Genomic DNA, 25,302 nt, shown 5'->3' on the forward strand with positions numbered 1-25,302 from the left:
CCAGTTTAAGTTGGAATCATATTTTGTCCTTACGAGCATTCGCCAGTTCCCAGCTAGCAAATCCATCTTTTTACATTGATTTAACGTATGCAGAGGTTGAACCATAAAGGATTGATTTGCTGACTGGGTTTAAATTAAACCAACATGGGATGCGCATGCGCAGATACTGCACAAGTGAGGTTATCAACGACGTCATTATTCGTCTATAGTGACACTTCGCTTATAGTGACACTTTTTCCGTGGTCCCTTCAGGTGTCACTATAGGCGAATTCTACTGTAGTTCCAAATTGGAACAACTACATACACAGAAAGAGTTATGTAAAATATTCTTTGAAAACTAAATCCTTAAAAAATTCTAAAAAGCTATAAAAAAAATTTATTCCACGGTAAACTTGTAAAATCTTATTTCATGACAAAGTAACAGATTTACTTTATTTCAGAATATTTTGTTGGTAATAAAATGGAGCTACCCAGCAACAGGAGAGTTTTGTTGGTTATTTTAGGTTTGTGTTCCGTGCAAAGGGTACGTTGTCAAATTGATCCTTCCCAGGCCGAAGGTGAGTCTGATTAACCAACATCGTGAAGTTTGCAACTCCGTCAGTAGCCAATATGCATGTGAATGATTGACAGCTAATATTTAACTTACATCTACTGTATGTACATGTGTTTTTAGAATTATCGCACATCAAATTATATAAATGCATAAAATAGTTTCATAGACATACTGGTGCTTATCTATCTATGCTTCTGCTACACAATATCAAGGTGCTCTCCAGACGATTAGGTCTATAGCTTTCTTACCTCACGATTTAAAAGTGACTAAATAACTGTGAACCAATAAGAGATTTAAATTTAAATATTTCATGATAAAATAAACGTAACTGTTTGAAAAAATATATAAATATTGTTATGCTATTAAAGCTTTTGTCACCATAAAAATGGCTTTATCATTAGTCACATTCAAATGAAAGGTTTAACGAATAGCAGTGAAGTATTTGAGTCGTTGAGATGAAGTTCATTTATCAAACTACTTGATTCTTTCAGACTGCGTCAGCGGTCCAAGCAACTGGTACCGTGGGACGCGGAGCGTGACCAAGGATGGGACTCCCTGTCAACGATGGGACGTGAACGAGCCCCACCTAGTGGTACACCGCCCAAAGGGAAATTTCAGCCACAATTATTGCAGGTTTGAACATATAATCACTATGCAGTATATACAGTGGCAGTACAAACACAGCGATGGAATGACAAGGTTCCAGCTGACATGTTTGCCACATCAGTGATGTTATGTCACTACTTAATAAGCAACTGCACAGATTGTGCAAAGACCCTCCCTCAGCATCTCTTTGATAAAACACCACACACAGCTTCAGCTTTTAGTTATCACTGCAAACTTGAGAGAAATGTACAAACACAAGTCAGTGAGGCTGACAGAAACATTCCATGAATTTCCAAATATGGCAAATCAGGCCAAATTTCCAAGAAGTCATGCTTTGACAAACATTACGTTGTAAAGTCACTTTTGTGTTACACCGCCAAGATTTTTAGGGCAAAGCAATCTCAGTCAATGCTTTCTGATATAGTACACATTGACTCATGTTTCTGAAACTTATAGCAAAGCAAGAAGAAGTCTTGTAAATTTCACAACAAACTTCAACACAGCAGCTCTATTCAATTTAACCAAACATCACAATGATGCGATTATGACGTACCTCTGAAAAATGTTACGTAACAAGCGGACTTTCCAGAGCTGAGAGATTAAAGATTGTTTTTCACATAAAAGTTCATCTTGGAGTTGCAAAAGCTGAGCGCCCGAGGCTTGCGCTGCACCAACGTGAAATAACCGCATCTAAGGTTTAGAAATGTCTTCTCAGATGCGATTTATGTCAATAAACCTCAGGCAGGTGATTGTGGCTGAAATTCCAATTCCTGAATCCAACACAAACAGGAGAGTTGGTCACGTGATGACGTAAAGGTTTGAAAAGTGACAAATCAACTCAAATCCTCATTTTGTCGGAATTTTTTGAAGAATTAATACGAAATGATGAGTTTTGATCAAACAAGTAAAAGTTAAAACGATCTTCAATAAACAAAACTAACCATGTTAAGAACATGGAAGTAATGTCTGATGCAATCCCGACCCACCAAATTAGAACAGCGAATTAGAACTAAGAAGTGACAATTCGTCACAATACTTTCAAACCTTCAATGCCAAAATGCCAGTTCAGTATTTTAAATTGAACACAGGATGTTTAGTAATTACGTAGAGTGGCAATAAAATACAAATCAAGATAAACATCGATAAAACCGACTTCTAGTTAAATTAGCTGCAAATTAAAGTTTTATTTCTCATAAAAAAAGAGCAGCTAGCTACAATGTCAATTGTTCAACAATCAAGCTTAGCATTGTTCCATTGATGACAACTGCAATTTCCAATTGTTTGCACATAAATCATTATTAGAACATAATCTAACAATCGACGTGATCTCAACATAACCTTTCTCCATCACAATTTTAACAATCGGTCGTCGGACCACTCGGCATGCGACAACTCAGCAAGTGTTTTAACTCAGCAATTACATTTCAGCTACTGCTGTGCTACTGCCAAGTCAGCAAATGAGATTTACGTGCTCACGCCAGACGTGCTTGGTCATCGCTTGTCAAACTCAGTTTGCTGACTTGAGACATGTCAAGTTATGGCTTGCTCAGTTGTTACTTTCTCAGTTTCATTATTTACCAACCTTCAGCCACTTGCTGAAGTGTTGTTCGATCAGTTGTCACTTGCTTAGTTCACAACTGGTGACTTGTAGGAGACTCCAAGATTTTCAATTGAATTGTTCATCAGGCAAGGTGGATTGATTGAGATTGTCTCGAATAAACGGAGCAAAATAATCCAAACTTTGTGCAATCTGCCATTACAGTCCCGAACAAGAAGTACTGCACTTAATGGTTTCTGAAAGCATTTCGGCACAAAAACTTGATTGTTAAAATGCTTTCAGAAACCATTAAGTGCACCACTTCCTGTTTGGGGACTGCAATGGCGGGATCGCACAAAGTTTGGATTCCTTTGCTCCGTTTATTCGAGACAATCTCAATCAATCCACCTTGCCTGATGAACAAGTCAATTGAAAATCTTGCGGAATAAAACGCTACATTTTCTGTTGTACTGCTCTGAAATATTGTTTGCACTTTAAATAGTTAAGAACAATAACCTTGTTATTTAAAAACAAGCAATGTTATTCTAGAAACCCGGATAGTGACATACGTGGTCTTTGGTGCTACTCGACGAACAAAACCGCCGCCAAGTTTCATTACTGTGGAATTCCTAAATGCAGTAAGTACATCTTTTCAACGTTCAATTTTATTGCTTTTAAACATTTTTATCTTCCGACTTACGAAATCTCCTTGGAAGTTGACTCCCCAGTTTTTCGCGACTATTTTGCAGTGCAGTCGTCGAAAACGCAAGAAATCATTGAATGCAAATTCTTATTATTCCTTTAATTGTTGGATCTACGCAAGTGACCTGGCAAACATTGTGCTGATCGTTTAAGACACTACTGAGTAAAAAGTTTGTATGACTCATGGGTTTCTATGATCACATTTTTGATCAGTTGGTCAAGATGACATTGTTATGTTGCCGGACTGTCGCTACTACGCTCGCTGCAACTGAGTTGACAAGATATTCCAAACAATCGGAGAAGCACGCACGAACCCTGAAGCTATAATTGCCCTGCAAGCGTTTACGTAAACATTTGATATCACTGCGTGTGTCGTTTCTTGTACGTGAGAGTAACAAATCATCAGAATAACTTCAGTGCCGAAACGTTAATAAACTTATTAAACAATATAAAAAAAACTTTTAGGTTTGTTAGTCTTCATATTACTCTCGCCATGTACTGCTTTGAAGTATTAATACCGTATGGATTATGAGTCTCATTTAACCGATACCTCGCAGTTATCTTTTCTAGCAGTAGTTGCAATGTTCATCTGATAAATGCGAAAATAAAAACAGAAACAAACAAGTTGTTTTATTACTTCACTGACGTTTCGCGCACCATGACAATGCGCATTGTCAAAGTGAATAAACGTCATGATGCGCGAAACGCCAGTGAAGCAACAAAAACAACTTGTATGTTTCTGTTATTATTTTCGCATTTATCAGATGAACATTGCAACTACTGCTAGAAAAGATAAAATAATAATCATATTATAATAATCCTAATAACCCTTTCAGTAAGATTTGTTTGCGAAGCATATTTTGCATTTGACCATAGTCACCAAAATATTTACTTCCAAGACGGAGGATATTCGTATTTCACTCAATAGTTAATGACTTGCTAAATTGTTTGGTCTGTCTTTGAAGTTTACTACGTGGGGTTACAAATCTGCTTGATTGGATTTGTTCCAGCAACTCGAGTGTTTGTTTCTAGAATTCTTGTAAGTATACGGCATTGAGTGAACACGTCATACATAAACAATGGTCGGTGACCAATAGGTGATACATGCTGCGTTAAAGATTCGTGTATTTGCCCCATGAATGCGCCACTCTACTAGAGCTGCTGCCATCAAAGTACAAATTTTGAAGTCCATTCTAAGCTTATATTTTATTTAGCTATATTGTATTTCTTTCAGAATTCTGTTTTCTTGGGACGTCTTTCTATCTTTCTCTTGACATTTCAAAGTAACACTAAGTTCAGTAATTATCTGCATTATTGCACTTGCAGAAGATGATAGCTTGCTGTTGTATACCACTCGAGACTACAGAGGAAACAACTGGATTGCTCATTACCCTGCCGATCCAGAGGTTGGGTTCTATCAGCCAAGCCACAATATCTACAACACGTCGGGGACAAGTTTCGTTTGGGCGCTCGCCTCCAATAAAAGAGAAGAACAAGTGTTTTTTACCGACTACAAGTAAAGCTATTGAATATATGCAAGAAATTTTATTTAATTTAATCAGACAAAAATGTGGGCAGACAAAAATTACTACATTTTAAACGCCCTCTGAGGTTTTAGGAGACAGATCGGCAATCACGTCAAATAATTCCATTGATTCTATTCCTTCTTCTCACCTCAAGCGAAGTTCTCCGTGCAGATTGCTTCAACATCATTCTGTCAGCAGTGCTCTCTTCTTTCATTCCTATTGTTTCAAGCTCTTCTGTCACACAATCACTGGTTTTCTTTGCTTTCGTTTCCCAACTTCCAATCGTTTCATTCTTTATCTGATACAATCTTCGTATCTCTTTACAAAGGTTGCCGTCTGCATTCCATACAACAGTTCGTGTCTTACTTTCGCTTTGCAAAGTTTTCCTTTTCTCTTTCTGGCACCTTTTTGTACTCCTGTTATTTTCTTCCATGTTCCTCATCCTGTCTGGCATCTCCTTGTCACTCTTTGTTGTTCCCTTCACATGGACTGTCGAATTAAGGTAGGCCTACTTGTATTCTATTACTTGTTTCATTTCTGTTTCGTTTCCTTCATTATCATCTCCTTTCGACATCTGGAGTATGAGATAGTTTGTTCTTAGCCTGCTTATTTCCATGCCACTATCTTCCATCGCTTATTTTCATACCTCTAGCCCTCATCGCTGCTCCTCCAATTCTCCAGTCTCTGTTTCGCTTCCTCGCTCGTCTTTGCACACAACACAAAGTCGTCTGCAAACAGCATATCCCACGGTGCTTCTTTCTGGATGTTTCCTGTTGAGCAATCTATAATAACAGAAAAGAGGAACGGGCTAAATGCAGATCCTTGATGCATTCAAACCGTTACATCAAATTCCTGAGTGACTATTGTTTCACGCGTGTTTAACATCTTCAGTAGGGATACGTGTCTGAAATCAGACCAGTGCTGTGTTAAGCCTTTTATGGGCCCGTACAGGTAAGAAAATCTATGATAATATAGTGTATATTTTCAATGCATAGATATAGAAAGGACGTTCATTTCAACGGACATCTTGGACAGTTTGAAAAACAACACAAATGTGGGCTGGGCTAAGTGATAGCAAACACAGGTCCATTATGTCATAGCTACATGTCCTTTGCTCGGAATAAAAGCCAAAAGCATCAATACTGGCAATGGTCATGAACATTGAGGTCATTCAACCCAGAACTTATATCACACAGTAGAAGCTAGCATGAAAGTTTGGTATGCTCATTAAATTGACTTAATTTTTTTCAATCGGACAAGAATTGGCAAATTAGGAGATTTAATTTGCTTAGCTACATTTGAAAGAAATTTTTCCCTAAAATTACAGTTATTCAAAATTTTACTAACCTATCATTTTTAAATACGTAGACGTAACAGAGCAAAACACTTTGGGGGTGCAAGAAAAATTGGCTTTAACAAAAGGAACGTTTTACCGATTTTATGAAGTGGTTATTATGTTTTGTGGTAGGTTTAAACCGTTCCATTGTAATCTCATGCAAAACCAAACCTACCTGCCAAATACTACAGGGGCACAGGAATTAGCACTAGACTAACAATTCCACTTATCAACACTGTCACATCTGTGCTCGCTAACCTTACTTTACACATACAACCATTCCAGTTAAATCAGTAGTTTGCTACAAGTGACTCTGCACCAAAGAATGTACGAAAAAACATAAAGGGAAGCATACTTCTAACACCACCAACAAAAGCAATACTAGAGAAAACTGAAAGCAAAGAACATGCATGGTATAACTAACTACTAAGATTGTACCAAAGTACAAACATTGATAAAAAACATTGACTAACATCCACACCCCTGATATTACCAAACGAAAAGAATATCGGTACTAGAGAATGGCCTACTAGACAAACTAAAAGCAAAAAACATATATTCTAAAACTAACTACTTAACATTGTACCGATCCACAAACATTGAATGAAGAGCCGAAAGATCATTGACTGAAAAAACATTTACTGACAACCGCAACCACACCCCTAACACCACTGATCGAAAAGAATATTAGAGAGTGCTGAGAGCAAAGTACACGCATGCTAAAACCACTAACTAACACTGCACCATCTGTCATACTGACACATGACCGCTCCATTCAAATCACTAGTTTACAACAAGTGACTCTGCATCAAACAATTTAAGAAAAAGTATTGACCAAACCACACTCCTATCAGAATGAAACTTTTAAACACTATACAGTACACGTCATGTTGTTATCGAAAAATAAAAGTATGTTATCTGTGGACTCCTGAGATGATGGGCCCGGGGCCGGGCCCCCGTTGGCATAGCACTGAATTAGACGGATACGGTACATTTCTCTATACAAGATACTATTAGCCTACTTTCATTTGAAGCCAGTTCAGGGATCTCTGAAGTTTAGGGTATTCTGAGGTTTGTTTGTTTATCTTTATCCTGCATTGCGGGAAAGCGGACTTGAGCGCTATGCATCGGTGTACGCCTTCCGACGTACACCTGACCCACGCTGCAGCCGACGGCAATGTCTGTTTCCGGTTGTCTACTCTACTTATGACTTAAATTTGGTACTACCCATTACTCGAAATCGATCACTGGGTAGAGGCAATTATCGTAAAGTTTCTTGCCCAGAGAAACAACAGCAAGTGCTGGTGGCTGGAGTCGAACATGCAGGCTCTCGACTGCGAGCCCAACGCGCTAACCACTCGGCCACGGCTGCCGATGAGGTCCCTGAGTCAGTTTAAGATTTCGTTTGGCAGTCGATCATATGTCTTCTCTAGGTCGATAAACACGCAATCCAGATCTTCTTGTCCTTCTCTGTATTTCTCCATTACCTGACGCAATGCAAATATTGCATTTGACGTGCTCCTTCCTGGCATGAAACCAAATTTCTGTTTGGGATCTGAGAACCTTAAATGGGAACAGTTTTTCAAAGCGTTTTATCCAACATTCTCTCCCACAATTTTTACGAATGTGCGATAAGTTTAATGCCATGATAATTACCACAATCTTGTATTTATCCCTTCATTTTGAAAATCGAAATCAAACTTGTACTTCTCTAATCATTTGACATGCTCTCTGTTTTCATTATTGCCTGGGAAACAGCAGTGAGTCATTCCAGTCGTTCCATCACTATTTGTACTAGAGTCCAGATAAGAAAGAAACAGCTCGTACTGCTCAAAAGTGAACTTGTGGAAAAGTGCGAACAAAGAATTTTGTAAAACAAATCAGCAAAGAGATTTAAAAAAATAACTAAATTTCAATTAAATATATTATTCTCCACTTCTTAAATTTTTGAAACGATAATTTGTTTAGAGTGAATCACTTTGGTGTGCTTTCATTGGCAACAAACGAAACGAGATACTACATGGAAGGAATGTGCCATGGTATAGAAGAGATAGCTTACGACTTCGTGTCTGGAAACTTGTACTGGACAGATTCATCTAAACGATGGCTGATGGTGGCTGACAGAAACTTTGAATACTTTGTCAAACTCTACAAGAATCAATCAGAAGAACCGTTTGGTCTTGCTCTGCACGCTGGGAAAAGGTAATTGAAAATTCTAATAAATATCTAAGCTGATGACTTTTCCAGTAATACATAAAAACAGTCATCAAAAATTTGCTAGTCAGCTCAAACTAATTGGGCTAATTGCAAATAGTGCCAAGACTGCATCAGATTGTTGTTACTGGTCCCAAACATATTTCCCAGGCGGCCACTTTATCTGGTTCAGATATTCACCAGATTGGCTACGAATCTGACCAGATAAAGTGGCTGTCTGGGTTTTTGATAAATTTCCGAGTATAAACAAGAAAGTTAGCAAGGCTTACTTCAAACAAGGAAAAAGGTTCTCAGCCAGAGCTAAATTGGATCTATCCGGGATAAACTTAGTTAAGAAAAAGCAGACTACATGGTAAATTTCTAAAATCTGATCTGAAAAAGTGTGATAGGAGTAAGTAACTCCCCGATGGGTAAGTTTATATTTATTTAAGTGGTAAATTTGAAAAAAAGACAAACTACGTAATAAATGTTCGAAATGTGACATGGAAAAAAGCTGCTGGGATAAGTTTATTCCCAGAAAATAGGGAGTGGCAAACCCGAGTAGCAAGGTTAAAAACCTCTCGCGTAAAAGGAAACAGCAGCAAAGATACAAAACTGTTCACTTTGTTGAAACTGACTTATTACATGAATATTTTTACAAAACCAAATATCTTCATAGTTTTCAGCTTGTTGGAGTGGTTTAAATGTGTGGCGTCTCTCATGCAAAAATAGTAGCAGGCTATAAGTTGCTTGACATGAAAAAAAAAATTAGTGAGAAAAGAAGAAGTTTAAACAAAGTAGTTATTCTTTGCAGGCGAATCTACTTTTCACTCTATGAAGAATTCACACCGTCGATCAAAATGGCGAATATGGATGGGACCAACGTGACCACTCTGTTCCAAGAGTCAGCTGTACATGAAGTCCCAAGCCTTACTCTGGACTATACTGATGACAGGTCGAAAGCTGTTTATTAATACAAAGAGCACTACAACTATGAATTGCACCAATACGAACTATCGCATTTAGTAAAAAAGTCATCTTTTGAATAAATACTTGTCCTTTTACTCGTGTTACATTTAATATTTACTTGTTGGTATGAGTTTGAGTGACATCAAATCAAAAGACAAGAAGCGCAAAATCATTGAGCAAAGTGTTATTAAATATACCGTCACTTCCTTTTGTATTTGTTATACATGCTTTAGTATTACTGCATCTCTACCGTGCCCGTGCACGTATTTATAGTCTGCAAGTCGCTGAGGCAGACGGAGTGTTTTAAACGGTAGACACTTCGAACATAGGACAATTTTCTCTATGAACCAGCTGACTGCAGCATTGTGAGCCTTCCAGCACTAAACCAGAGATTAGATTTTTGCTTTAAACTTTGTTTGATAATTACAGAAGAAAAAAACAGTAAGCCTAATGGCAGGGGTGGGAATCGAACCCGCGCTATCGAAATGACTATTCCCTAGCCCTAACTCTTTAGGCCACTCTGGCTACGAAAAAACGTTCATTTAATTTATTTCCTAACGTGCATGAGCCGTATGACTGCAATCAGCTGTTTTGAATCTTTCCCTCTGATTGGTCAATAAATCTCATCTGCTGCAGCGACCTGCAAATCACAAACACGACTACAGCGCTCTACACATAAGTTATCCTACGACTCAAAGATCAACTTTAATTTACGACACGCTTTATAAACAAAACATTTGAAAGAGTTTCGAAACTTTTCGACCTGTTGTACATTGTTGTGTGAAGGTATTGGAGATATTGATTAAATGCATTACTTTAAAAGGTTCCAGGTAATGGTGACATCACGCAATCACAATATATTTGAAATACTGCAATCAAACAACTTTGCGGCAACAACACAACTTTATCCCTTATAGCGGATGCGTGATTAGCAAACTTTGCTTAGTAACCCTTCTTTTGGCGTTGATTACAACATCAACTATAAATCCAGGTTGTACTGGATAAGCAATAATAATCCAAGAACCTTCATAATGAGCAGCAACCTAGATGGAGGAAACTTGACTTTGATCTACAGCAGACAAGTCGGACGATTCTGGGGAATTGCAGCTTACATGGTATGTGACTCCTTATTCGCTACAACGAATTGCTTCAATATAATAAAAGATGACCAATAAGACGTTTTCATGCATATTTTTTGGGTTTTCTCTTAAATTTTCAACATGCACAACTGAAATGGAGATGTTTCATAATACTTTCTAGCTTTTGTTTTGGAATGAAAAGTAACTTAGTATATGGCTATAACATGGAAAGGCTGATTGTGCTTGTGCAGGGTTAAAGGGATTTTCGTCATCACTCAAACGGGTGTAAGTTGCCATAATGTTGCTGGCTCCTACATACGCTTCATGTTTCATATATTTTGCTCATTGAAAATGGAAAGACTCAAAAATATTTTGGAAATTTTTGTTTAGATTTTACAATCGTAAAATTTCTTTTTTATAAACGCAAATTTAATGATGTAACACCATCTTTGAACATAAGCATTAAGCAACCTCTTAAACATCAAATGAAGTTTGTTAATTTGATTAATTATTTTTTTACATCTTAGAGCACACTTTATCTCGCTGATCAAATCGGGTATTATGACGCCGAGAGAGGAAGATACTACAGGCTCTGGATACTGACCAAGACTGGGTTGCCTCGCCAGTCCTTTAAAACATCAACTAAAACCAAATCATTGTCCATCTACAGCACAAATGAGGAATACATACCTCCTTATGAAGGTAATGTGTTCACAATATCGTCTACACATTCAACGACTTCAAAATATCACTTTTGAACAAATTTTATAACTTCACCTTTCAGTTGATGATGATGATTATGTGCCTGATCTGATACAGACGTTGGCGATCGTGGTCTTCCAAACTTCTCTGTCATTTGCCATTCGTACAAAATTGTTCGTTTTAACTGTTGTGTTTGTGGCCCATTGATTCAAGCTGTTTAAATAAGTTAATCTTTGTCGACCTCTGCTTCTTTTTCCCTGTATCATCCCCAATAGAGCTAATTTTTCCAAATCTCCGTGTCTGTGAATATGACCTACAAATTGCATCTGACGCCTTCTAACTGTTGTTATTAATCTCCTTTCTGCATTTGCCAATTTCATAACTTCGTCATTACTCTTCTTTTCAGTCCAAGATATCCTCAACATCCTTCTGAGAAACCACATCTCAGCAGCCTCTAGTCTTTTCTTCATATCTTTACTTATTGTCCAGCATTCACATCCGTAGGTTAGAATTGATTCTACATATGCTTTTAAAACTTTAATTTTGGTCTTTATTGTCATGTTGCGATTCCTGAAGACTGTGCTCATTTTACTGAAAGTATCCTTTGCTATGGCGATTCTCCTTTTAATTTCAGTGTCACTTTTGCCATCGGAAGTTATAATGTATCCAAGATATTTAAATTTATCAACTTGTTTTACTGTAACACCATTGAGTGTTAGGTTGCAATTTTAATAAGTTTTGTTTTTTGATACCGTCATGCATTCTGTTTTTCTTGAATTTAACTCTAAACCCATTGCTTTACTGTTATTGACAACAGAATTTAATAAGTCCTGTAGATTTTTTGCAGATTCTTCTATCAAGACTGTATCATCAGCGTATCTCAAGTTTGTTATATTTTGTCCTCCAACCTTTACTCCATTCATATTTTCGATGTCTCTCAAAATCATCTCACTGTAAACGTTGAAAAGGTCTGGAGATAGGACACATCCTTGTCTGACGCCACGTTGTATCGGTTTGAATTCGCTAAGATTGTTATTTATCCGTATTGCAGCCGTTTGTTCCCAATAGAGGATTCGTATGACTCTGAGGTCTTTACCGTCGATATCTAAAGAATGCAGTATATGGAATAATTTGGCATGTTGAATCTTATCAAAAGCTTTAGAAAAGTCTATGAAACACAGATAAAGATCCTTGTTCTTTTCTATACATCTCTCTGTGAACATTTTTAATGTAAAAATTCCATTTCTGGTCCCTTTGTCTGGGACAAATCCAAACTGTGCTGTTGAAATTTCCGGTTTTAGTTTTGGTCTCAATCTCATCATCACGATTCGGAGTAGGAACTTTGTTAGGTGACTCATAAGGCTAATTGTTCTGTGGAGTGAACATTCTGTTGCTCCAGTTTTCTTTGGTAAAGCTATGAATATAGAACGTACCATATCACTAGGGATGTTTCCGGTGTCATAAATATGATTTAAGATCTCAGTGGTAACGTCTAAACCCCACTCATCTAAAGCTTTGATAATTTCAACTGAGATATTATCTGGTCCAATTGCTCTTCCATGTTTTGTTTTGTTCATAGCGATTCTTACTTCTTCTTTCATAATAGCAGGACCTTCCATGGGTTTGGAGATGCCTGGCTTGTTTCCGCGTTCGTCGAAAAACAGCTCTTCAATGCATTCACACCAACGCTGCAGAATATCTTTTTGGTCTATCAGAATAGTTCCATCATTTGCCTTGATGCATCCTGCTTGTGAGCAATACCTCTTCTTCCCTGTTACCTCTTTCACCTTCTTGTGTATATATTTACTATCTTTGATTTTAACATTTTCGATTTCTTCACATTGAGTATTTATCCAGGTTTCTTTAACATCAACACACATCTTTTTAATTTTCTTGTTCAAAATTTTGTGTCTTTGTTTATTATTCTTTGCTTTTCTTCTTTCTTCCATGAGGTCAAGAATTTCAGATGTCATCCATTTCTTTTGTTTCTCAGTTTTGACTAGTGGTATGAACTCTTCCAGTGATTCCGACACGCTATTTTTAAATTGTTCCAGTATTTTATCTGTTGTTGTTAGCCTTTCAAGCGACTCGTATTTGTTTTTGACTGAGACGGAAAATTTTGTACGTATTTCGGGATTTCTACGTAGTAGATCAATTTCATATTTCGGGTTTGGTTTAGTTTTCTTGCATCTCTTTAGCTTGACCCTCAGAGAGCAGACAACTGGAACATGGTCACTATCGCAGTCTGCACCAGGCATTGATTTAGATGATAAAATGGCGTTACGAAACCGCTTTTGAGCAAGGATATAATCGATCTGATTCTTGGATCTATCACCCGGGCTTCTCCAAGTCCATCTTCTTCGTGGGTGGTTTTCCGACCATGTATTAGTGATTAGATATTCATTGTCTCTGCACCATTCAATGAGTCGTTCTCCTCTGTCGTTCATTTTACCAAGACCGTGTGGACCCACAATGTCTTCAATTCGTTCGTTTCCTACTTTTGCATTAAAATCCCCCATAATAATTTTGATGTCTTGTGATTTTAATTGTCTGATGGCACGCTCAACGTCCTCATAAAATTTTTCTGTATCATCTCAATCATGACTTGATGTTGGGGCGTATGTTTGAACTATTCCAATGTCAAAAGGTTTAGCTTTTAGTTTAACGACCATTACCCGGTCTGATACAGGCCAAAATCCTTTAAAAGTTGCAGATGTAGCAGAATCAAGTATTATACCAACACCTCTTTGATGTTGATCACCTCCGGAATATAAGATTTTGCAGCCATCCAATGTGGTTGTACCTGTACCAGTCCAACGAACTTCTGCTAAGCCAAGAATATTTATACTCATTCGTTTCATTTCCTGCATAACATTAGCAAGTTTCCCTTTTTGATACAAAGTACGCACATTCCACGTTCCTATGCGTTTTGAGTTAACTTTACTGACAGTCGCATTATGACGATCGGGTGCCACCTGTCGCACATGGCAATCCCTTCCGAGCGAAGTGTTCACCTTGTAAACCCCATTTACGCTGTTCATTTGACTTCTTTTTATTTGTCTGACCATAATTTTCTTTGCAATAAGATAGCACACAGTGGTTTGCAGTTGCGTTCTGTGTGGGCAGTGTCCTTACAGGACGAGGGTCTTAGCCATTGTACCTTGTTCGGTATCTTCTGCCTAGCACCGTGAGAAATAAAACCAGTTCTGAAACCATATCAGCTGCCTTTACTCCTCATCCGTCACCTGCTTACCATGACTTCCGTGTCCCTGATCGGGGGCAAGGGGTTTCTCATACGTGCCCATGGTACGACCCCAGACTGCGTAAGGGAGGAGCGTCTTACACCATCCTCCATGGGTAGTCCACAGGACAGTGTAGCCTACCCATGTCGCTACCTAAACCACCACCTTTCAGTTAACTATTTAATTTGGCAATGCGCGTAGTACAAAAACAATTTCAAAATAGTATATTTCGGGTTAAACTTCCACTATGTGTGTTGACTGAAATGAGAAGTAAACTTGCAAAGTTGCACAACCAATGTAACTCTACCTGTAACTCATTAAGGTAAGTTTTTTATGAGCAATGACCCATGCATTGATTTATCTGTGTTCTTACGCAGAGACAACTAACGGATGTAAGCCAAACAACCCATGTGACCAGCTTTGTATACCGCTGATTGGCAACAAGTACAGCTGTGGCTGCTCCCTTGGATATACAAAGATCGAGACCAAATGTCACCTCGGTAAGATGAAGTAATTCAAAGCAACTTTTAAGCGTAGTGACGTTATGTTAATGTGGATTTGTTTATTAGTATTAAATACTAATTGTGGATTAGAAAACGATTGAATCAGAAACAAACCTAGATAGCAAATCAGCCATTTCACATTGATTTGCTGTCTGAAAAGCAGAAAGAACATGACCACATGCAGCGATTTCTTTTTTCCTACGAAAATACTTGGAGCAACAAAAACACAAATAATAATAATGTTATGGTTTTATTTATTGTCGCTCTACAACAGCTAAGGTCTTTTAGCGACAGGGCTCATTTTTAATTTGTATCACGTTTACGATGTTATCACATTATTACCCGACTCATTCTCACTGCGCTATGCAGGATAGAACATAATCGGTACCGTTTTTAAAGTCTTCGGTTTGACCCGACCTGGAATCGATCTCAGATCTACCAGCACCAGAGCCGAAGGCGAAACCACTCGGCCACTGAGCTGGTAACAAAAACACAAATAAACAATGAGAATACCCAGCTGCAGCGTTACACTGTCAGACTATCATGACCTATTGCCGCATGGCTGCAAACCACAACGCATTTGAAAATGTTAGAATTTGTTTGAGTAATTAAATTGGCTGTTCACTTAGCAATCGTCGCTACTTCAACTTCAACCTAAGGCCTACCATACACAGTTGTAGACCTACATCCCAGACACATGCGAATTTAGATTTGAATGTTGACCCCACAGTAACCTAACCCTTACACACAACATGACACTGATGCGCAAAAGGTTTTTCAAAAAATACCCTGAAATGAAACTCAAAATTCTTTCAGATCACGCCGAAGATAATTTTCTCCTTATGGTCGATGTGGCTCTGAAGACGATGTTCCAGATCTCTTTCGACGACGACATCAAGAACTTCGCAGCGTTGAACATACGTGAGTGACGCTCTAATGACCAATTACGTGCGAGCACATAGAGCGTGTTAACATTGAGAGATTTCTTCGTTTTGAAGGTGTAGGATACTTGATATTTAATCTTTGTCCTTCTTTATCTATTCTTTGAAAAATGTTTATTTCTTTAAAGTTACTTTTAAAAAATACAAGCTGTTTTTGAAGAACTGGCTGCAAAATTAAAGCTTGTATCCTACTATTGGGTTCGAATGAAGTTTTGGGCTTAACAAGAAACAATCCACTCAGGGATTTCACTTAGTCTCTTGTGGATTGATGGATAATAAAGTTTTTAGCCTGAATCTGAGGTTAAAATCAAATGTCTATAGAAGAACTACCCGTAGATAAAATTAACAAAATGTACCTTCTTTTCTGTTTTTGAATAATACAATTTAGGTAAAGAGATTACTTTTTTATACCGGCTAAAAACGTTCGCTTTTTGTTTTTATAATGTAGGCCTAAAATGTTGTGTTGTTGCTTAGTTATGTCTGTTTATGGTTTTTAAACGAAGTAGTAGCGTGTTTGACACAAACAAGTGTCATTCATTTAACCTGAAACCGGAGAGCACCCTAAACCTACATGTGTGACATTTAAGCGTTTGCAGAAGGAATGCCAGTGGCAATAGCTGTTTCAGCGTTTTCAATATCGGCAATACTGCATCGACTTTGTACACAGGATGTACCAGATGAACAAACGTTGTCAAAAGCGATAACGTAACACTTGTTTTTAGCTCAATATCATGAATCAAGCGCAAGTGATTGTGCGTCACAATGACGTTGAGATGAATCAATTGTTCATGTATCAAAAAACAAAAGTGACATAAAACAATAATACATACAATGTTTTGTATTTGACAACAAAACGACCATACGGCTTGCCCCACAAACAGCAAAATTTGTCATTTTTGCATTGATTCAACGTCAATTCACGTAAGCTTTGTGTTTATTGCAGCGACGACGTTCGACGAAAGTGTGACCGCTATCACGCTAGACTCTGCAACGAAAATAATCTATTGGTACGACCGAAAGCAAACCGCTATCTACAGATCCGACTTTCTCGGTTTGACTCCCGGGGTGTTTCGGCCTGACGTACACGGTAGGTGCATGACGTACACGGTAGGTGCACGACGTACGCGGTAGGTGATGATGTATACGGTAGGTGCATGACGTGCACGGTAAGTGCATGACGTACACGGTAGGTGATGATGTACACGGTAGGTGCATGACGTACGCGGTAGGTGATGATGTACACGGTAGGTGCATGACGTACGCGGTAGGTGCATGACGTACACGGTAGGTGATGATGTACACGGTAGGTGCATGACGTACGCGATAGGTGCATGACGTACACGGTAAGTGCATGACTTACGCGGTAAGTACATGACGTACACGGTAGGTGCATGACGTACACGGTAGGTGCATGATTTACACGGTAAGTGCATGACGCACACGGTAGGTGCATGACGAACACGGTAGGTGCATTGGGTACACGGTAGGTGCATACAAACTGGAGGCTAAACTTTTGTTGAAAAAAAAAAAAAACATCTCTGAGAATCACTTAAGCTCGGTTGCAAACGACCAAAAACATAAAAGCTGGTCTACAGATATATAAAGAGAACAAAAGCTGTACTTTTCTGGTTTTGGAAACACTCGAATCCTACGGAATTTCTAAAGCAATTACAACGAGTTTGTGGTTCAGTTCAACGACTCAGTCGCCGGTCATGTCTTGAAGCAAAGTTTATTTTTACGTTTTGAACATATCATGAAATAAAAAGCAAAGAGAAAATGTGTATGCATGCACGATGCATGTAGTTTAGAGCGTAGATTGTTATTATAAAGTTAAACCAACATATCGGAATTGAAGCCAGTGGGAATTGAAGCCACAACCTGGAGTGGGAATTGAAGCCACAACCATCATTCTTTTCTCTTAACTTCTTTTTGAATTCAGCTAACACAATGGCGGTCGACCCAAAAACGGGAAACCTTTATTACGTCGATGACGACAGTGGGTACTTGTATGTGGTGGACAAAACCGGCGCTTACTCTAAAGTTCTCTACAAACCCTCTGACAGTGAATTATCCAAAAACCACATTGAAGACATCTCGCTGGACTTAGAGAACAAGTGAGTAGCTGACGAAAATGTGCATTTGTTGAATACTTTTTTAACAATAATTCCATTTTAAAACTGCAAATAAGGAACCCTTAGCAGCCCACCCACGTGTTATCCAAACTTCATTCAGAGATCCACAATTCAATTGGTTTGTGTTTATTGAATGGTGATTCTGTGTGTTAGTTGTGCTCCTGCGCTATACTGTTATTATGTTTCTTGTGAGTCTTTTGACAATGAAAAATAATTGAGATATCAGATGACAATGAAATGAAGCGACCGACCTATGATCGAACCTTTGTCCACTGATCTCATATTTTTCAGACAATATTGACTTGGTCCCGATATAGTCCGATCCGGTTCGCTATATTTACTAATTGAACGTACAACAAAGTACCGGTTTAAAAAAAACCATCGTTTGAATCATCTGGGTCGATGGCTGGGTCTTAGCATGTCCGTCTCTGAATTGATAGACCTGGGTTTGATGCCCTGTCGGGTTATTTAAAGACTTTTTATAAGTGGCACTGAATTTTATTCCTGCTTGACACTCGGCAATGGAATGGATTCGGGTATAAGATCATCTGCATAATTTTCCAGATACACTATACCGGCTTATAAAGACAAATGTTGTTCAGTTTTAAGAGTGTCAGGTTGAACTATCGAGTGAACGTAAAACACCAAAGATGTAACGTTCGTGTTGCTTCCATCGCTAAACTATAGTTTTTATTGTAGACACATCTATTGGACGGCTATTGACATCACAACAAACGAAGATGATGACAAGAACGCCCATGGCACGGTGATGCGCGCGGGCTTAGATGGCTCCTCCAGCGAAGTTGTCCTCCACAACATCCTGACTCCTCGCGTGATCTTTGTGGACAACAAAAGTGAATATTTCGTTTAACTTTCCAACTTTTGACATCAGCAAGGATCTTTTCAATATCTTTTCGATCCTTTTCAAAGCTGCTTCAAACGTTTTCCAGCTAGATTTCCTGTTGTCACGTGGTTGTTGACGATAACCACGTGACGCAATTGTGAAGTCACGTAAGAATAGCGCGTGATCAAGTTTTTTTCGTCATGGAAGGATAACAACAATAACAACTTTCGGTTTTCTCCAATAAACCGATATGTCGATCTTGAAAACGCTTTGTGACAATAAGACCTGGTCGTTATTTATTGCAGCCGTGTCTCAAGGAATGCCTTACAATTTCAGCTCTGATTCTGATGATCTTATTTGTTTATACAAAGAGGCATCATTTCTTTATTTATTACGTTTGTTGTTCCAAGGCACCGTCGCATGCTCGCGATCGGTGTCGATCCAATGAACATTCGATCTTCGAAAGGTTTCACCAATTCACACAATCAACTCATCTTTATGGCATCAAAAAGTGCTCTGGTTCAAAAATCCATAACTTTCCAATTGGCTACAAACTACAGTATAAGTTTGATTTTCATTGATTGAATATGATTTCCAGGTGGCAAGCTATTCTTGGGGAGCAACGGCAACGTTATTTATGAAATCCTTTTGTCTTCCTTGAAGAACATCACCGGACTTCTTCCGGCAAACCGAAAACGACACAACATCAGAGGAGCTTCTCAATCTAATCCCATTGTTGAGTAAGACGTCACAATTAAGTATACGTAATAGATGGCATGCGATCCTTGTAGAAGTGGCTTCAGAGAGGTAGGCTACAATACTTTGATAATAAAAATTATAAAGGATCAAGTCATTACAGTCCATTTCTAATCAGCTTCAGAAGATTGGTTTGGTCATAGTGGTAACTTTTTATCAAAAATAACTGGTAGATGACAGTGTTAGCTAAATTTAGAATCTTCTGACCAGCTCTGCCAACTTCCAGCTTTTTCATCCGTGGAAGTTACGGATACATGATCGGAAGGTCCAGTCCAGGAGTCGTTAAGTTCAGCCTCAAAAATCCTGGAAGCCAAAGAGACTTCGGATCTTCAGATTTCTTCCAACCTCAATATTTGTCAATGTACGATTCGACATATCAAAAACAATACTGTGAGTTGATGTGGATAGCTTGCTTTGTGGCAGTCCCAGTCACACCTTGAAAAGTCAACACTATCGCTTCATCTAAACAAACTTTTTGATTTTTTTTCATTGTGGTTTTCTGGGGCCGAGGTCTATCCTTTTACCACCCCAGCTTCACGATGTTCCCTAACTAATAACTATAATGGAAAGCAACCAACCAGTGGGCAGCCAGTCCTTAGTTTCAACATTCAAGACCCGCAAGTTAGGTGGCTGGAAGATGGTACAATCATTGATGAAGTGGTCTGCAGTTTCTCAGAACCACATTCACAGGAAGAAGCCATGCTCTATTGGTGCATGATTGAACGGAAAAGCCCGACGCCCGTACGGAGACGGTTGAGGCGCATCCACGCCTGTCTTTGTAATGTTAGACCGGTAAACACGAATGTCGGCGTCGGGGATGGACGAATGGAGTCTGATGGCGCTTGATTTCATTGAAGAATTCCATTCATGGTAGGCCCAATGAGTCACAAAAATGTTTTGTTTGTTAGCTTCGTTGATCAAAAGTTGAGCGGCTGGCACAAATGGGTGTCTTGATTTCAGTCGAAGGGGCTGCTCGTTTAAAAAGCAAAGACCTGGATTCAAGAAGATGGTTTGGGCCGATGCCCGTCGACCGCGAGGCAGAGTGGCTTCCTCGCGACAATGCTTAGCAGGTTGGATGCCAGCAAGAATGGGAAGATAGTCCAATGGTGTGGGACGCAGGCATCCGGTCACTGTGCGCTGTTGATGGCAGCATCGATATTATGGCAGTGAGCACCAAACAGATGCAGAGTACTCTGCTAATGGCCTATAACTTCCTGATGAAGTTCACACAACGAATTACCTCACATTTGCATCGTTTTTTGTTTTTTTAAATTTGTGATTGTTCAAATTGAGCTCAAGTTACGATTTTGACCACGTGTTATTACAGCAACACCCCCACCGAAGTGCGCCACCTTGCAATGTGAACAACTATGCTTACAACGGCCGGAAGGTGGTGCAGTGTGTCAGTGCGGAGACAACTACAGGGAATCTGAGAACAAGTGCATCCAGACAAACTCAGACATCGATGGTGAGTCTCGACCATATGGTGGATGTAAAGAAAGTGATAATGTTGGGAAAAAGCTTTAGAAATCAAAAATTAACATATCATAAATTATAACATTAAAATAACGTGGATTAACATGTTTGTCTCAAATAAAGATGTACGCAAACTAATATAGCTAATGCATGGCCTCCTGGCGACGTGGCCTGTTTCATCACATTTCGCAGATTTTGATTTCCGCTACTGCTATTGAAGTTGTCCAAGATTTTTTTACTGATTGCTAAGTTTATTTTTTTTGCTTTTTGCTGACTCGTAATGATATAAAAGCGTTTTGTTGGCTTGGGAAAGCAGCAAAAAAGTTAAAAAAACGTTCAGCCGAACTGTTGGCAAGCGGTCACCCCTGGCAAGCGGTTAACAGTTTGACTAAAATTGTCTTATTCTAAGCCTGGTGATGTTAAAACCCAATTGGTCACCTGGGAAAGACAGTAAAAAAATATTAAAATATTATTTTTAGAAAACTTTATTTACACAGTTACTAAAACTTGGCAAAATGCAGCAGAGTCTGCAGAAGGTAACAAATCAGGCTCCAGGTCGGTGTTTTCTGACCAGCGGTCCGCGACAAGTTTTGTGCCAGGCCGCCAAACAGTTGGTTTTACTTATTCAGTTTTCTCGGTGAAGGCACTTGGTGGTGCGGCCCACCAAAAGTCGACCAAAAAATATGTAATTTCTTTCCGTTTTCACAATTTTTTTTAGCTCGCTCAATCACATTCATTTGACCTACCCAGCGGAACAGTATCGTGTATTTTCAGCAGTGTCCTACTGTCAATAAAAAGATGTAAATTTTTGTGCCTTGCAAAAATGAAAATAATAACATAAAATTTCAAAGTAAAACACATTGCTCACGCAAGTAGTCAACAATTTAATGAACCTATCTTACTGTTTATTGAAGTAAAATGTGCCATGTGTAGGCCTGCCTACTTTATGGTAAGGTGGGCACCGCGGACGGATATTCGACTAACTTCTAACCGACTTTTAATAACTTCTAAAAAAAAATCTAGATTTTAATTGGATGAATTTAGTCAAATACAAAGCGTAATTCTTAAACGAAAAGACAGCATATTGAAGCACAAAATACACAAAAAGTAACCAAAACAAGGTAAAATTTTGAATATCGAAATTTACTTTGTTCATGTCGCTAAGAATTGTTGAGTCATTTAAGTTCTGATGACCTACTCAATTTTTTTCTGGATCCACTACTGCTTACAAAGCACCACTTTAAAATTCAATCTGAAAAGTATTTTATAAAGCAAATTTAAAACAAATTTGGTCCCAGCACACACTAAGACATTTGAGTAGGTTTATATTGATTAATATCCCAGCCCATATCTCCAAAATTATCGTGCCTTCGATGCACTGGTTGCAAGTCCGCAAAAAGATTTTCATATTTTTATCCGTTCGGCAGTGTGGAAAGATTAAGAACCACTGCTCTAGGTAGCTTTGTCATGTTATAATAGCCATGTAGGCTACTCGCAAGTTATTAGGTTTTACAAGACTATTGGTTTGTGAAGTTGCCGAATGGCTTTAGATGCTTCCATCGGCAATATAGCATTGGTCACCTTGGACATTCAGATTTCAATTCTACGCATACAGCGGTCACATCCCTCAAAGCGTTTTCAATTGCGCGATCTCCATTGTTTTATCATAACAGACATCCCTCCCACTTATGGAAATTCCTGCCCGAGGAATTTGGACTTGGAGTACATGTACTGCAAGCTAACCATATCATTGCCACCCTGGGACCCACCTGTATGGACTGACAACAAGACACGTAAGCCATAATAGAATAGTTACTTCCATGAAAACAGGCAGATGTGACTGAATTTTAGTTTGCTTTGTGCACGACGCAAGACACATTTATTAAACAGACCATCTTACGATATGTTTTGGTAAATTTCGGTGGATCAGAACAAGCGGAAAGAAAAAAAAAACTTTCTTCATTCCACAGACATATACAACCAAGCAACCACACGGCATTTAACATACTCCATTAAAATTGAACATAAACTATAAGCTACAAACGTTTTCGGCCATACACACGTTAGCCCTTATCAAGTAACAAAAAAAATAACTGCTTATCATATCTACACTGAAAATGAATAACTGATCTAAACACTGAATTGAAAAAACGAAATGCAAAATGAAACGGCATAGCATAGGAGAAAGGCACATCACATGGCGTTTAAATTACACGAGGCAAAGACGCATCAAATGACGTATCAAGAAAAGACGTTGAGTAAATAAGAATCACCTGAGGCAAACAACTGTGTATTGAGGCGAGGATTGTATGATTTTATTAGCAAAGCCTCGTGGATTTTAGTGTCGAATTCGGTGGAACATTTACGCATAATTCTAAACGACTCCAAGGATGGTTTGTTATTAGAACATGTTTGACAATCGAATATGTGATCTTTAATGGCACTTTGCTTGTTCAAATTAGTTAAATCCAAGTGCTCCCTCACCCTCGTGGCCAAATGCCGCGTAGACATACCGATGTATGTACAATTCGCGTCATGCGAACTTGTTTGCATGACGCGAATTGTAGCCGAGGGTGAGGGAGCACTTGGATTTAACTAATTTGAACAAGCAAAGTGCCATTAAAGATCACATATTCGATTGTCAAACATGTTCTAATAACAAACCATCCTTGGAGTCGTTTAGAATTATGCGTAAATGTTCCACCGAATTCGACACTAAAATCCACGAGGCTTTGCTAATAAAATCATACAATCCTCGCCTCAATACACAGTTGTTTGCCTCAGGTGATTCTTATTTACTCAACGTCTTTTCTTGATACGTCATTTGATGCGTCTTTGCCTCGTGTAATTTAAACGCCATGTGATGTGCCTTTCTCCTATGCTATGCCGTTTCATTTTGCATTTCGTTTTTTCAATTCAGTGTTTAGATCAGTTATTCATTTTCAGTGTAGATATGATAAGCAGTTATTTTTTTGTTACTTGATAAGGGCTAACGTGTGTATGGCCGAAAACGTTTGTAGCTTATAGTTTATGTTCAATTTTAATGGATTATGTTAAATGCCGTGTGGTTGCTTGGTTGTATATGTCTGTGGTTGAAGAAAGTGACCTCTTTACCAAAATTGTATTCTTCATTCCAGACAGCAAAATCCATCATTTTTAGATTGATTTAACGTCTGCAGACGTTAAATGTCTGAGATGTTATCTTTGCTCAAAGCTAATGTTGTCCTATACTAAAGTTCCAAATATATCCAATTAAAAAAAGGCTGGAATGGAGACGAAACCAATTTGAAGACTTATCCCTGTTCGTGAGCCATGTGTGTTCCAGGTCTAAACCTCGAGTTTTAGATTGAGCTCAGCGGTGGTTTGACATTTTACTGAGTTTTTGAAAAATGGAAATGGTTTTATTTACAAGATAAAAGTTTTATGTTCTTAAGGAATTGAAACAAGAAAAACGTAAATTTTTCAGTCTCTAATTCGCCATCTCAATAATACAAATAGCACAACCCGCTGTGACCGTGAAGATTTCATTTTCAAATTGAAAACTGAAAAGCATGTGGTAAAAGTTGAGGGTTTAAGAAATTTTTGACAAACGGATACCTTTATAACTATTCTCGCAATCAAGTTGATACAAGAAATTTCTTCCAGCGTCTGATAAGTTGAAAATCAGCGTCCCAACGATTGCTAGCGAGTACATAAGTGGCACCCATTCCTTCCTCTACACTGCAACCGATGAGTCAGATAACGTCGGACAGTGCTTCTTCACCGTCACCATCAAACGTAAGTTTCTATCGATATTGCAGTTAGCTTTTTGTATCCAGAAGGAAAACTAACGCTTTAGTTGCGTCACCAGGTTCATTGTGCATCTTAAAAGCCCCTCCCCGCCACCACGACGTCAGAATCAGCTCTTCCAGGTGCGACAACGGTGACATTGTTCACCCAATCCGATGTAAGAACAAGAAGATGTGGGTCAGATATGGAAGTTGGTTGAACCAGACAATCTACAATCTTTGTCTCCCCACACTGAAGTGGTCAATAAGCAACTACAGCCAACTAAGCTGCGAGTATCCAAGTGAGTAAAGTTGGGCACCTTCAGTATTATTTGCAATGTATTGTAGGCTATCTGTATAAATGTATCACTAAATATATCACCAGGCTACCTGTGTAAACTACAATTTTTTTTAGTTTTTTTCGCCATAAAAAATGTC

At 38.5% G+C, this 25,302-nt stretch overlaps 1 protein-coding gene across 1 annotated transcript in view; it reads left to right on the top strand.

Moving 5' to 3' along the window:
* Positions 1 to 445: 445 nt before the first annotated feature.
* LOC145778147 (uncharacterized) overlaps positions 446 to 25,302 on the top strand; it is a 30,938-nt gene continuing 6,081 nt past the window's right edge. The window contains exons 1-19 of the mRNA XM_082589571.1: positions 446 to 557; positions 1,045 to 1,186; positions 3,246 to 3,334; positions 4,725 to 4,914; positions 8,229 to 8,462; positions 9,268 to 9,408; positions 10,414 to 10,537; positions 11,029 to 11,203; positions 14,823 to 14,945; positions 15,765 to 15,869; positions 16,833 to 16,976; positions 17,829 to 18,003; positions 18,721 to 18,875; positions 19,464 to 19,605; positions 19,848 to 20,011; positions 20,949 to 21,089; positions 22,771 to 22,890; positions 24,743 to 24,874; positions 24,948 to 25,166. Of these exons, the coding sequence (XP_082445697.1) occupies positions 461 to 557; positions 1,045 to 1,186; positions 3,246 to 3,334; positions 4,725 to 4,914; positions 8,229 to 8,462; positions 9,268 to 9,408; positions 10,414 to 10,537; positions 11,029 to 11,203; positions 14,823 to 14,945; positions 15,765 to 15,869; positions 16,833 to 16,976; positions 17,829 to 18,003; positions 18,721 to 18,875; positions 19,464 to 19,605; positions 19,848 to 20,011; positions 20,949 to 21,089; positions 22,771 to 22,890; positions 24,743 to 24,874; positions 24,948 to 25,166 (2,812 nt within the window). The 5' untranslated portion in view covers positions 446 to 460. The remainder of the gene's footprint in view (positions 558 to 1,044; positions 1,187 to 3,245; positions 3,335 to 4,724; positions 4,915 to 8,228; positions 8,463 to 9,267; positions 9,409 to 10,413; positions 10,538 to 11,028; positions 11,204 to 14,822; positions 14,946 to 15,764; positions 15,870 to 16,832; positions 16,977 to 17,828; positions 18,004 to 18,720; positions 18,876 to 19,463; positions 19,606 to 19,847; positions 20,012 to 20,948; positions 21,090 to 22,770; positions 22,891 to 24,742; positions 24,875 to 24,947; positions 25,167 to 25,302) is intronic.

This window comes from Aplidium turbinatum, chromosome 10 (assembly GCF_918807975.1).
Source record: "Aplidium turbinatum chromosome 10, kaAplTurb1.1, whole genome shotgun sequence".
NCBI lineage: Eukaryota > Metazoa > Chordata > Ascidiacea > Aplousobranchia > Polyclinidae > Aplidium > Aplidium turbinatum.